Consider the following 14,626-nt stretch of genomic DNA (forward strand, 5'->3'; position numbering starts at 1 on the left):
GCATTGAACATACTTCTAAGACACTTGAGATGTGCCATAGAAGACTTTTTACTACATGATTAGATGGCCATTTCTTCTTTTATATACACAAATTAGCCCTTGCTTCCGTGAAAGTCTGTGCACAGAGTACAAGGCATTTCCCTGAGGAGCATTAAATCAGGTTGCCACATTTCTACTTAGAAACTTCAGGAGCTCAAATTTGCAATGAAATACAGACTAACAGATGAACTGGAAATGCAACTTACAAATCTGGTGCTTTCCCTTTGCAACAGACAAATTCCATTTATAAAAGTTTTAATCAATTCCTCTGGGTTTTTCCCCACTTGGCTTTTCTGATAAAAGAGAAAATTATTCTGAGCACAAATGGTCTATACTAAGACTGAAGGAAGTCCCTCTATGGTGATCATCTTCTCACAAAATATCATTTAAACTGCACCTGATAAAGGATCTGATTTCAGCAGGTAAAAGGCAGTAGGACACTTGGCAAGTGGATGAGAAGCAAACTTACCAAGTTTCTTAGGATCTCAATCTTAACAAAGGGCGTGAGATACAATTTCATGTATCTCATGTTGTTTTTCCTACGACCACATTCCACACCAGTGGAAGAAAGTATTAAATATACATGCAAACATTGGTTAAGCATGTGTGTGTATTCAATTAAATTGGTAAATAATAATAATGACAGTAGAAATATCTAAGAAGACACAATGCACTGAGAAATAATAAGCATAATCCCTTCCATTCAAAATGTTTCACTCCATGGGGCCAGTAATCCAAGACTGTTTCCATAAGGCTCTGCTGTTTTAACAGCTGTGACACGGTATAAAGTTTCCCATTTGGAGCCTGAGCACAATTAAAGTCCTGCTCAACACCTGATGTAATGGGCTCTTATTTGCTAATTCATCTCAGTAATCAGCTGATCTTGAGGATGTTCACAATGCTGTGTCCAGAGAAATATAGAGATTATCTTGGAGCATGCACTCAGGATGCCTTGGATTGGCTATTTATCCTCCTTAGCTCTTTATGGCAACAGACACTTCATTCTCCTGCCTGTTTCTAATTTCCATTTAGGATTTGGTTTATTAAATTGTTTGGAGACCTCAAGGAGATTATAACTGTCTAGTGGTAGACACCCTTTGGAGGTTTAAATTAAAGACCAGGCAAGAAAATAAAGAAAAGAAGAAAGATCAGGGCTAACAAGAGGAAATAAGTGCTAACACTGAGTTGGAGTCAATTATGGTGGCTGTTAAATTTTTGAACACAATTTTGCGTTAACTTTATTTCAGTGCAAGTAGACACTCATACCTCCTTCTGAATGGGTTTAGATGAACACCAGCATCCCTATTTCAGAGGAAGAGCAGATAGAAACTCACTGACCAATGACTAACAGTGCTCTCAGATCAGACAAATTCTGGCAAAAATGAGAATTCATCATCTTAATTTTCTTAATTTTTCATCTTAATTTTCATGGCTTTTGAATTAAGCCATGAGGACATCCTTCCATGCTTCTGTACACACACCAGGTTGTCTTTCGCTTGCTTCTCTCTCTAACAGTATATTTATAGCCAGGTATGACCTGAGTAACCTTCTTCTCTCTTTTGTGTCCTGGCTGGCATTCTTCCCAATATCCAATCTGAATCCCTGGAGCCACAGCTCATGACTTGCCGACTCGTTGCTTGCCAGGATAAGTTTCCTTCTACTTTTTGTCCACTACAATACGAGGAAAAAAATGTGGAAGGCAATTTAGAAGAACAAGAACTCTGCAAAGTTTCCCTTGCAATTTTTTTGCTGGATTGATCTCTGTGTAGCTAAACTAATAAAAAATCTTCTAATATGAAAAAGTTACCAACCTTAGGAAAAATTTAAATTCATGTAAATTTTTTTAAATTTTTGAGACAAAATTGGAAAACTACTTTCCCTTTGGTTTTCCATCCATTTCACAGATTGTTTTTCATGCACCTTCAGTGATGTGCTTCTGGATTGTTGTGGTGGTGCATCTGCTATCCTCCTCATCCTTGGGCCTGCTCTGTGATCTCAGGAGCTCCTGATACACCTTGATGGAACCAACTGAGTGGTGAAGTGTCCCTTGACCGCACCAGTCCAGCCATAAGACACTCCCTGGTTGTACCAGGAGCTCTTGCATGGTAGAGGTGGAAAGTACCAGAAAGATCAGCTTCCCAAAAAAGGTGGGAAACAAAGGATAAGCAGTTGTCCTTTGTAACTTTGGTAAGCCACTTACCTGAACGGTGTCCTGAGTGGAGTGGCACCAGTGTGAATTATAGCCTGGGTGGAATGGTACCATTGCTACAGCACTCTGGGAAGCTGCAAAAAAAACACAGTAGTTATTGGCTTGGGTTATGGTCAGGAGGGGAACTTGCTGATGGCCAAAGTCAATCATCTTGTGACCCTATACATGGTGGTCCTAAGTGAGACCCTTTGGGTTCTCCTGGACTGCAGCAGCTGCACCAGCACCTCCCTCTGACTGGGGCACCTCTCAGAGGTCCCAAGTCAAGCTTGTGGTACTCAAGGAACCATCTCTGACAACAAGGCTGAGACTGATCCCTCCCACACACATCCTACATTCCTTAAAGTGAAACCCTTGCCTGTCAAGAAATGTAAAGGGATTTGGTGTGAATATTTCATTGAACCTGAGGGGAATTTTTGATAGGAACATTTACACCCATAGAAATCTGTGTACACATCATTTTTCCTGTGTGCCTGTGAATTGATTATGGTATGAATGTTACTGTCTCAAATCTATGGTTAAGTCATTGTTGTAGTGAGCCCTACTGAATCACTATTGTAAATGTTAAGGAATGCAATGATTAAGTGATGCTAAACCCTTTTACACCCTTATCTTTGCATCCATATCCTTTACACCTTTACCTGCTTTTGCATTCCCAGATTCCATACAAATATTTTCAAATTGCTTCTAGTTTTTTGCTTTAACCTGTGCAGTAAATAGCAGAGTGAACCTTGCCATCAAACTCTGTCAAGCTGCATTTCCACAAATTCATACTAAACCCTGCTTTTGCCCATACCTTTAATGGTGTTTCTTTAAGCAGCCAAACCACTCATTTGTGAGAACTGTTAGAAGATGTTTCTACCAGGTAGGCGTGCCTGGTTCTGTGACAAACTTTGTGGATCTGCCTTGTGTGGATCAAACTGTTTTATTTGCTCTCTGCTACATCTGGTTCCTTGGTTTTCTGCTTCAGCTGAAATATAAAAAAACAATTTATTTGTCCAGGCTGTGGCATCTCATCAGATGAGGCCTGTGATCCAGTTTTCTTGCATTGGCAATGACACCAAGTGCCAAGTAAAGGTTTGTGTTCTGGGCAAATCCTTATACTGGTGTGACGTTTTTATTCTTGCTCACAGCAGGGAGATCAAACAGAAGAATGGGTTGCAGATAGCTGAAGAGAAAAAAGCTCTGGGAATTTTTTACTTTATTTTTTTCCACAGGGAGAATAAGAAAAAAAAAAAGGCAGCACCTCTTGGCAAACAGTTGTATTAAGTACAACTTGCAAGAACTGTGTATGAAAATAAGTCAAAATTATTTTGATTGTTCAGGAGAAAGGAGACAAAGAAAAGGTAACATGGTAAAAGAATTAAAAAGGACGTGGTTGCAGAAGGTGGGAACATCTGCTCTGCTACTTCTAATGACAGGACTTGGGACAATTCATGTTAACAAAAAGTAAAAACATATACAAAATACAATAATTTTGTTCTGTGTGAGATTGACTGTGGAACTGACTCCACTAGAAAAGTTTTAAGACTTAATATACAAACTAGAATCAGTCATGAACACCAACAACTACATGTAGAAAGATCACAAATAAACGCTGCGCTTAAGTTGCTCAGCAATTATTAGAAGCAGAAAGATGAGGACTAAAGTGCCTGTTAGAGAGTTCTTACACCTGAGTCAGAAATGTTTCAGGTCAGCCCCTGCCAGCCAGCACTTTGGCCACAGCTATGGCCCAGGGTCACAGTTTATATTGTGGCTGTTGCATAGACAGCATCACATCGATTGATTTCATTTTAGCTTCCCTGGTAGTTTTGTTAAACCCTTGCTAGTGGCTGTGACTTGCTTCTGTTCAAGAGTTATGCTTTGGAAGTGTTTTTCTTTCCTTAAAAGTAATTAAATACTCTGAAGTTAATCAGAGACCTCGTGTGCTTTTTTACATGTCACAAGGTCATGTATCTTGGGCTGATGGCAGGATTGCAAATGGAGACAGAGTGGTCAGAGGCTGCACTAATCCCTGGCATGAGGGATATGGAGGAGCAGCAAAAAAAGCATGATCTCTGTTAAGTGGGTGGGCAAATGATTTTGAAAAAATCCTCTAAATAGACTGATTCCTCTTTTCCCTATGTGTACCTGGCTGGCATTGGTTTGTGTCTTCCCTGGGTGCTCTGGAGCTGATCCTGAGAGTTTTTCCTTCCTGAGAGCCACAGGAAGAGTGATATTGTCCATGTAGCTGTGAAAATATTCCTTGAGTTCAGATGAACAAATTTAAATAGCCTGTGCTGCACTCCATCTTTTTTAAATCCTTGCTCACTCTAAGCCTATGTGTAGCTGCTGCTAAGAGAAAGTTTGGGGAAGTCCACCTGCCACAGAAATCCTTTTGTGATTTCCTTTAAAAATTCATGCCAGATGTAGATTTATACTTAGTTTATTCGTTTTCCTACTAAGTATTCCTGCCCCTCACACTCACACATGCTCCCTCTGCATAAGCCAAATATTTGTTTGAGCTCTAATGACCCAGTGATGGCCACAAATAAAAATACAGTATGAAATACAGCAAAACCTTTCAGCAGCAAATATCTTCAGGAAGGTGGCTCGTGTTCATTGCTCCAGTAGGATGAAACTCAGCATTTCAGTGCAAACAAGCAAGTGGTGTCTCTGGGCAGCACACAGCTGCAGAACAGCTTTGGTGTGGTTGGAAAAAAAAACAAACAAACAAAAAAAAACCCCAAAAAAGCCTCACCAAACCAAACCAAACCAATCAAAAACCTGACCAGCTTTTATGTTCAGACTCACTGTGTGAGATGTGTGTATGAATGATTTTTAAGTTGTCCTATGCAATGACACAGGTGGTATTCTCCCTTTTTTTTTTTTTTTTTTTTTTTTACAGAAATGCAGGTGAACATATTTTATATATGTGTTTTGTAGAAAGCAGGGTGTTTTGGCTCTCAGGGACCCCAGGCTTCTGAAATGCTGAAAATTTCAAAGGAAATGATAGATTGCCTCCCTCCCTATGAAGGGCCAAGGTTTTGGCCTGAGTCACAAGCAGAGACTGAAACAGGACTGTGATAGCCCTGCACGGGACTGGAGAGCCTCTGGTTTTTGCTCTGACCCCAGCCCAGAAGCAGCCTCTGATACAGGTGGAATTTGAAGGAGACAAGAAAAAAAAAAAAAAAAAAAAAAAAAAAAAAAAGGAAAATTTCCTGAAGTATTTATTTTACCTGAATGCTTAGACAAGACTCCTTCATGCTTCAAGCCACAGCCCCTTTTTTTTTCTTTTAAATATTCAGAAATAATTAATAATAATAAGAAGAAGAATAAAAATGTCTAGCTCTTTACATGTATACTGAAGGCTGCAAAGCTGTAAAATAAGGACTTCTGCTATTGTGTCAGCAATTTTAGCCTGATGCTGGCTTAAACTGCTTTACAAGAGGAGCAAAGAGCTTACACTGACCACAGCTCCAACCCCGAGACTGCAGATCAGGCCAGCAACCAGGCAAAAAGAGCCTCATGGCACCTCTGTGAGGGGACAAGAATGCTCCTGCAATCTCTGGTTAAACAGAGGAGCAGAGAAATCCTCTTTTCAGATGAGGGCACCTGAGACAGCTCTGTCAGACACGTTTGTGCTGCTGTTCCCATGGCTCACAATGCAGCAGCAAATTTGGGCACTGAAACGGCCTCATCTCAGCTGCAGGAAGGTCCTGCAAGACAGGGCAAATTCATCACACAGCTCAGCCCCACGTTGGCAGGGGAGCCCAGGGAGGGTTTGAGTGGTGGTAATTCCCTCCTTGGCAAAGGCAGCCCAGGCCAGGGCTCCCCTCTTTGTCCAGGGCTGTGGGTGATGCTGTGCAGTCCAGGCAAGGCAGAAACTGAAAATCACCCTCTCCCTCCAGAACTCCCTGGCAGATCTGTTCTGTCACATGCAGCTCTTTTTAACAATGCTTTTCCCACCCCTCCCCTTGCAGTTTTCCAGTCCTGACCAGCAGTTTCAATGTCACCTCTTCAGATGTCACCTGCGATCCCCTCCTTCACCCCAGCTGCCCTTCCCCTAGATCATTTCTACACTCTTCATAAAAAACCCAACCAAATAAGCATCACCACTGCATCCTTCCCTCCTAATCTGGAGCAGTGCATCTGCCCTGGCTGGGACAGGCTCATGGCAGAGCCCACTGGAGGCCCTAGCAGGGACCCGTGGACGTGGGGACAGCAGGTGCCACAGTGCCCAGATGGCTTGGCCTGGGGAGCCAGGGCAGTGGGGGGCTCCTGGAAACCAGGGGTTCTGTCCTGCACTGGCTGCCCAGTAAAATCCCTCAGGGCTGGGCTGCCCATCAGAATGAAAGCAAGAGCTGTTCAGAAAACACCTCTAAATATCTGTATTCGTGCACACGAGCTGTGCCTGTGTATTTCGATGTGCCTGTATAGCTGGATGTTGTCACACACATGGATGTGCATCCAGCCTGGCCCGGCACTGGCAGGAGAGGTTTGGAGGGGAGCAGTGCCCTGCACGGGGTGGCACCTGGCAGGGTGGGCACCTCCGGGGCACCGGCAGCACCCTGGACACGGACACGGACACGGACACGGACACGGACACGGACACGGGCGGGGATCAGCCCCGCGGGCCCAGGGAGTGCTACAAGGGCTGGGTGGAACACGGGGCTGGGAATGCCCCAAACTGCCCCAGCGGGGAAATCACCCTCTAGGAACTGCCTCCCACTCAAAATGAAACATTAAATTAAATTTTAAAAAAGTAGAACTCGGGCAGGTTATGTAGTGATAGTGTTTTGTTGCTTTTTTTTTTTTTTTTTCTTTTTTCTTTTTTTCTGCAGTGCATGTATAAATGAAGGCAATTTGGATGCTACAAATATAAGACGAAAATACACCTAATTCCATCATCATATAGATATAATATATTTCACTCTCACCACATAAATACAAAACATCCAAATATCCAAAACATTCAGAACAAAAGTTAGTAGCAAGGGCTCAGCGCTCGATTCATTCATTATTTTTTCGACTAGTTGCCTAGAAACTTCAGACGTAAATAATTTACAATAAAATTACTATTTTCTTTTCATCCAGCTCCTTCTGTCCAGTTCTGGTCTATAGTTAATTCTATTTTCTACAGCAACCATTCCACTTTTTGTAATTTTTTTTTTCTTTTTTGGTTACAGTTTGGTGGCACGTATTTATACAGTTTGTAAACGCCATGTGTTAAAGTTCAAAGAAAGAAAAGAAACTTAAAACCAAAGTAAATATTTTTTTCCCCCAAAGAACTACCTAAGTACAGCATCCCTTTTGTGGCAAATTCAAGTACCGAAATTGAACAGAAACTTTTCGATCCAGAATACTAGAAGATGAAATACATATTTGTGGAGAAAATCGCAGTAAGAATTATGAAAAAAAAAAAAAGTTTGTTACATAGATGTGTTTTAAAGTACAAAAATAACAATAAAAGATACGCTTTTTATATTTTATGTTCATTTTAAATGAAGTGTGAGCGATATGCGAGAGGGTTATTTTAGGAGGAAGGAAGGCTACAGGGTTTTTTTGTGTTTAGATGAACATTGAAATTATTTGGAAAAATCAAATAGAGCAATAAAAATTAAAATGACGATCGCAACAGATCTAGATACAAATAGATTCGTGAGTTCCATGATTTATCTGCAGACTTGTTTTTACAGATAAGCTCCGCGGGACAGGCCCGTCGGAATTCAAATTGAAAAAAAAAGAAAAGAAAAAAGGGAAAAAGGAAAAAAAAAAAGCGGGGGGACGATGTGTTATCTCGAAGGAAGAGACAATTTTATGCAAAATTTCTGCAGCCACAGGTTTCTGTCTCCCCTGTTCGTGACTGTACGTTCAGTCCGTTTCGGCCCTTCCCACATTCAAGATTTACCGTGAAAAAGAAAAGTTGCTGGAGGCTTTCCTGCCTGGTGATAAGGGCTCGGTCGGGGCTGTAGTGCAGCGAGTGTGGGGGTAAACGGGGGCCACAGGTGGGGCCCCAAAACCTTTGTGCTTAGAAATCACTGAGTCTGGGAGACACAAAAAAACCACCCCAAAACGGGCATCACCTGGCAGCTCCATCCTCCTCTCTCCGAAATCCCGCTCCCTCACTCGGCATTGGCTAAAGCCGGTCGAAGGGAGCCCGGCCGACCCTCGCCCCGACCGCTGACCCTCTGCGTCCCTTCCCAAAGGAACGAACAGCGCGATCGCCCCTCCCGCACGGACAGACGGCCCGCGGGGCAGGGGGAGCGCACCGGGAGGCGCCCGCAGCCCCTCGCCGCGCCCCGGCCCCGGCCCCGGCCGCCGCCTCGCCTGGCCCCGCGGGCTCCGGGCCCCGCTCCGCCCCGGCCCCGCTCCGCCCCGGCCCGCGGAGGGAGCCGCGCCGCGGGGCTCGGGGGCGGCGGGGAGCGGGGGGACGGCTGCCGGCGGCCGCCGCGCCGCCCGTCCCATAAATACCGCCACAAATAGAGACTATAAATATAAATAGGGGGAAGGTACTTAGAGTCAGTCCAGTGCTTTTTTCTCAGCGCTCTCTTTATTGTTGGTCCGGGAGTAGGGCTCGAAGGCGGACGAGCTCAGGTAGCGGGCCGACAGTTCCTGCAAGTTGCCCGCCAGCGAGCCGGCCACGGCCAGGGGCGCGGAGGAGAGGCGGCCGGCCACCGAGCCCAGCAGCGCGGGCACCGGCAGCCCGAACAGCCCGTGCCCCGCGGCCGCCGCCCCGTGCAGCGCCGCGGGCGGGGGGGGCCCGGCCGCGCCGCTGGCGGCCGGAGGGTGCGGAGAGCCGCCGCCGCCCGGAGCCGCCGCCGCGCTGCCGCCGCCCGCCGCGGCCAGGCCGGGCCCGCGCAGCGCCGAGCCCAGCGCGCCCGTGGCACAGGGCGGCAGGAGGCCGGGCAGCCCCGGCGGGGACAGCAGCCGGCCTTGCTCCAGCAGCCGCAGGACGCTGCAGGTGGCGGCGGTCTCGGACACCACCGACCGCAGCTCGGAGTCCTTGCCCTGGTCCTTCTTCTGCTTGGTGCGCCGGTTCTGGAACCAGACCTTGACCTGCAGGCCGGGGAGAGAGGCAGGGTCAGCGGAGCGGTGCCCCCCGCCAGGTGCCCCGGGACCCCGGCGCGGCTCCGCGGGGCGGGGGGCAGGCTGCGGGGGAGGGCGCACAGACACTTGGCAGCGGGGAGCGTTTCCAAAACGCACAAAGCCACGCTCACAGAACACAACCCCCCACACCCTCTGTCTGTTCCCGGTTTCGGGGTGACCCCGGGGCCTTTCGTTCTGCATCTTTAACCAGACCTCTCCCTTCGTCCTAGTTTACTACAGGCCGGGAATTCTCTGGGAGACGGAGCCGGCCCTTTCTCACCGCTTTATTCTAAGCCGGCTCAGCCGGAGCCCTGGGCACTCTGCGGCTCGCAGCCGCCGCTGCCCGCTTCGACTGCCCTTCCTGGGGGTAACAGCAGCAATGATCTTCTTTCCCCATGTTCCCAACTGGACGCTCTCTCTCTACCCCCAAATAATTTTAAATAATATTCAACTTTTAAAAGGAATCCTGGAAGTCACTCAAAAGACAACAAACAAAACCAAAACCAAACCAAAACACAACAACCACTCATGGCAGGTTCTGTAACCTGCGAGCTGTTGAACTTGTCATTCCTATCCGGCAAGGAAAGAAAAAAGCTAATTAACGTGTCAGGGGAATTTACTGTTATATGATGTTTTGTGGAAATATGAAACCGACTTTAAGAAGTTTGGACTTTTTGGATGCTTCCCCATGCTCTCACACAGTTTTAGGCCTCCTGTCGGTCCCCGGCCTTTCTGCCTTGGTGGGTGGAGGAGCAATTCTCCCCCTCGGACATACAAGGACTCAAAATACGGCCCAAACTTGAGCCCCATCCCCGGACCTCTCATACCCAGGAAAACCCAGGCCGAAGGTCTCCAACCCGGCAATCCCAGGGGAAGGTGCCCGTCCCCCTCTGCGGGTTTGAGCGCCTGTATCCCGCTTGCTGCGGGCTGGGAGCGCCTCGGCCTGCCCTCGCTTCTCCTCGGCAGCAGGAGTGAAACTCCGCGCCCGGGGGCGGCCGGCTCCGCGCAGCCGGGCACACCGAGCCCCGCCGGGGCCGGAGCTGGGGGAGCCGCTCCTGGCCCGGCAGGATTTTGCCTTCGTGGCCAGGCTCCGTCCGAGGCCCTCGGGCCGGGCCGCCTCGCCCACGGGGCGAGCCCACTGGGGCTGGTGCGGGGACACGAGGGACCCCCTCGGCCAGCAGCTCCCCTTCCTAGACACACGCAGCTAGGGACACATGCAGCTAGGGACACACGCAGCTAGGGACACACGCAGTTAGGGGTCCCCAGCCGGGACTCCTCAGCCGCGGGCCCCTCAGCTCCATCCCGCCGGCGGGATGCGTCCCCCCGACCAGACACGCGTGGGCACCTCGGGGGCTGCCTCGCCCCTCGCCCCCGCGGGAGCTGCGCTGTGGGCGCAGGAGGCGCGCAGGGCCGCGTCCTTGGGGCCCGCCGGGCACGGAGATGCCCAGGCCGGGAAGAGGGTCCCGCGGAGCCGGCAGGGCAGGGCAGGGCAGCCGCGGCTCCCCGTCCTTCAGGCGCTACCTGAGTCTCGGAGAGATTGAGCTGGCGGGCGAGCTCGGTGCGCTCTCGCCCCACGACGTACTGGCAGCGCTGAAACTCCATCTCCAGGCGGTAGAGCTGCTCGGCCGTGAAGGAGGTGCGGGTCCGCTTGGGACGGTCCAGATCAAGCCCTTTAGGCAGAATAATCTCTCGGATTGAACCTTTGGCATCTGGCAAAGAAAGGCGCAGTCAGCCTCATACTCAGGCAACCCTCATCTGCTTTTCTCCCGCTTTTTATACTTTCTGATTTTTCCAAGGGAAAGGGCCGTCCCCAGCGCCTTCAGGACCGAGACAGGAGTCGGGGTGGAGCAGGGTGCCTGCGACTGAGGCTCTGCACCTGGCCACTGCACCCACGGAAGGAAAAAAGCCACAACAGAGAAGGAGGGAGGGGGCGATGGGGGCCCAGGCCTCTATAATTAATCCCCTCAGCCCATTTAAAAATTACTTTGAATATATTGCACTCACAGTACGACACTGCGGCATCACCCACGGCCCCTCTGGGAAGCTGGGGAGAGAGAGATCCTTCAGGCCAGGCTTTGTGCCTGGAGTGCAGGGCTACTCTTTGTTCCCCTTGGGCTCCGGGCTAGGACTTGCTGGTAGCCACCATACACATTCCTTCCCTCACCCCAAAATATAAACCTTGTTTTTTTTTTTTTTTTAATAACAAGTTTCTGATGCTTTGATGCTTTAAAAAAAAAAAAAAAAGCTTTCTGAGGCAGCAGTGCCCCGACCTGGCTGCCTGCCACTGTGAACGTGGGGACACCTCCAGCCCACCCTGCACCGCTGCCGCTGCCGCTTTGGGGTTTTGGCAACGAGGAGAAGCAGGAGGGGAAAAAAAAAAGGGGGGGGAGGGAAAGAAACCAAGGCACCAACCAGCCCACAGAAACCTCACTTTTCTGGTAGCCCCGACTGAAGGAAAGCGGGACAAATCTCATTAACATGACTGTCAAACTAGAGCCAGATTCAGGTTACCTTAAAGCCTTCCCAACTTTATTTGCCGTAATTTTACCTCCTCGGTACGTTTTAAATCAGAGACAATCACATCATTTTAATCTGACCCTTCTCTGGGTCATCCAGTGGCGTAAGGATTAATTCTGGCTTTCAAGGCCTGCTTCCCACATATTTTGTTCCAATTCTCTTCTCTCCCTCCTCCCCCAAAACACACCTTAATAAAACTGAAATTTCTTCAGGTAATTTTTTTTTTTTTGAGGGAGTAAGAATAAGACGATTTAGCTATTTTAGCCTGGAGAAGGGACGAAGATTGAGGGAAATTAAACGTATAACTATTAAAAAGTAATAATTAAAAAGCCCTTCGTCATTCCTCCATTTATTTTAAGGCTGGTGGTTATTTTAAAGCAGCCCTTTCCTATGGGCTGCCGGACACGGAGAGAGGGGGCACAGAAGGAACCTCTGCCCTCCGAGAGGGCCTTCCTGCCCGCAGCCCCACGCCATCGTACGCGGCCGGCTGCGGGCGGGATGCGCGGGCGCGGAAGGAGCGCGCCCGGCGCCGGGGCAGAGCCGCGGCCCCCCGAGGGAACGCTGTCCCCGGAGGGCTCCCCGCGGGGACGGGCACCCCGGGAAAGCTGCAAAGCAGGAAAGAAAAAACAAAACAACAATGAGCGGGGCTGGTCCGTTCCGGGGCAGCGCCGGGGAGGAACAACCGCGGCTTAACTTTTCGCCGAGACGCCGGCGGAAATTCCCCGGGCTCAAGCCGGAGGGAGCGGGGTCCCGGGCAAAGCCCGGCCGGGAGCGGGGTCTCTCCCCCGGAGCCGTAGGAAGGGCTTTAACCCAGGGCCAGACCCGAGGCAAAGCGACAAAATAAACCCGTCTCCCGGGCGTGAGCACAGCTCACCTTCCCCCACCCTCGCCAAACACCTCAAACTCATACCTCTAACTAGGATCCTCCTGCAATAGTCCGGATCAGCCGAACTAGATTTACTTTTATTACAACCTTCCGTAGCTGCAGAGGCAGAAAAAGTCCCTTGCTGATCCTTCAAAAAAGAAGTAGAAATATTTCCTTCAGACCCTTTGCTTTCCTTGCCCTCTTTATGTCCGTTCTTCGAGACCCGGTTAGCTTCAGTCTCTGAACTGCATCTAACGTCCATTTTGTCTTGTTTCCCAAACATGTAGTGCAATAAAAACAAAACAAAAAAAAAACCAAAAAAAAAAAAAAAAAAGCGCCAACAACGATAACAAAAAAATTATAGAAGAGTAGAAGAAGAAGAAGAAGACGAAGTCTATGCTGGATATTGCACGACTTAGGGTGAGATCGGTGGGGATCTGTAAAGCACCTTGAGTAAGGAAGATCGGGTTTTATCCCACTGGAAAAGCAGCGGCTTCCTCAGTCCCAGCGTCCTAATGTGAGTGTCCAGCTTCCCAGAGCGCCCAGTGATCAGGTACTCAACAGTACAACTCTAAAATGATTTAATGTCTGCCTTATTACAGAGACATGTAGTTGTTAGACACACAGAGGGACGCGCACTCGCTGTTTCAATTGATTACGGGTAATTTTGCAGCCTCCACATTTAGGTTACCTCATGAATACACTAAATTGTTTGGATAATATATCAGATCGTAATGGATGGTTTGTGTGCTTGTCCCCAATCAAGTAGAGTTTAGCCAGTGAATAAACTGAAATGATTGGTCTTGCTTTCAGGAAACACACAATCAAAAGACTGAGACTTCCAGAAAAAAAAAAAAAAAAAAAAAAAAAAAAAAAAAAAAAAGGAGAGAGGAAAAAAAGGGTGGGGGAGAGGGAAAAAAAAACAACTTTTGACAAGATTCACCCTGAATTGTTAGCACCATTAGCAGCCATTATTAACTTTCTTCAGTCTGCCTTTGACCTCCCGATTATATAGTGGCTTTCTCCAAAGCACGCCAAATAAATCTGAATAAAGCTGCTAGGAAAGGCTGAAAAAATGCAGTTGCAGGGGGGGTGAAGAAAAAGCAAAAAAAAAAAAGCCCCCTGAATTGTAAACAAACAAACAGATCCCCAGAACGCACACACACAAAAAGTTCTTCCTTCAAGCAGATCTCTCCAAGGAAGCAGGTTATCTTGGCCAGCAGAAATCCTCGTTAACATATCTCCCCACAGACAGCCATCTTAAACTCCTACCTCTCCTTATTTCAGTCCCGATACTTGCTTTTTGTGCTTCTCCCTCTGTGTGTGTGTGTATGTATGCATGCATGTGTGTCTGCTAATTCTGCACCCTTCGCAAACACTGAACCTATTCGCAGAGCCTGCTCATTGAAAAAAAAAAAAAAAAAAAAAAAGCCAGCTTTGTGTGCAGTGGATCCAGGAGGGGGGAGAAAGAGAGAGGGGGAGAAAGAGGGAGAGAGAGAGCGAGGGAGGGAGGGAAGGAGGGAGAGAGAGAGAGATAGCCCGTGAAAAATCTCAACTGCGTGATCCGCTAAAGGAGAAAAAAGTTTTACTCTAGCTATTTCATTGTCTGTGCTACAATATCTTTGGGAACCGCAACAGCCAGTAATCCAATAAGACCATTGATTAGGCTACAATGATTCAATTCAAGCAAATGGCCTTGTGCAAAGAGCATGCTCCAGTCCTTCTTGTCACCTTGCAGGGCAGAAGCCCTCTTCATGCTTCTCTCCTTATTCATTCCTTTATGGGAAATGTAGAGCAAAAGGAGTGAAAGATGGCAATTATCTAATTGGACTATTAACAAACAATTCTCTGAGTGTGGCTGTCTGGCAGTGGTTCTTGGGCGAGGTGAAAGGCCACATGTTGCACTGGCCCCATTCACAAAGAGTTTAGGG

The 14,626-nt window shown here is 48.1% G+C and overlaps 1 protein-coding gene across 1 annotated transcript; it reads right to left on the reverse strand.

The window, feature by feature from the left end:
• Nucleotides 1-8,683: 8,683 nt before the first annotated feature.
• On the reverse strand, nucleotides 8,684-14,102 carry VAX1 (ventral anterior homeobox 1). The gene is made up of 3 exons (XM_068198576.1): nucleotides 12,741-14,102; nucleotides 10,835-11,022; nucleotides 8,684-9,283 (listed from the first exon to the last, which is right to left on the reverse strand). The coding sequence occupies exons 1-3, from the start codon at nucleotides 12,976-12,978 to the stop codon at nucleotides 8,747-8,749; spliced, it is 963 nt and encodes a 320-aa protein (XP_068054677.1). The 5' UTR covers nucleotides 12,979-14,102; the 3' UTR covers nucleotides 8,684-8,746.
• Between the last annotated feature and the right edge of the window lie 524 nt (nucleotides 14,103-14,626).

Source organism: Anomalospiza imberbis, chromosome 8, assembly GCF_031753505.1.
Source record: "Anomalospiza imberbis isolate Cuckoo-Finch-1a 21T00152 chromosome 8, ASM3175350v1, whole genome shotgun sequence".
NCBI classification, from domain to species: Eukaryota; Metazoa; Chordata; class Aves; order Passeriformes; family Viduidae; genus Anomalospiza; species Anomalospiza imberbis.

What these genes read in the sequence shown, in the direction of transcription:
- VAX1 (XM_068198576.1), bottom strand. Translation starts at nt 12,978, where the DNA reads ATGTTTGGGAAACAAGACAAAATGGACGTTAGATGCAGTTCAGAGACT. An exon ending in CAGGAGGATCCTAGTTAGAG is followed by an intron (nt 11,023 to 12,740) that starts GTATGAGTTTGA and finishes TTTCTTTGCCAG; the next exon opens with ATGCCAAAGGTTCAATCCGA. An exon ending in TCAATCTCTCCGAGACTCAG is followed by an intron (nt 9,284 to 10,834) that starts GTAGCGCCTGAA and finishes CCCGGCCTGCAG; the next exon opens with GTCAAGGTCTGGTTCCAGAA.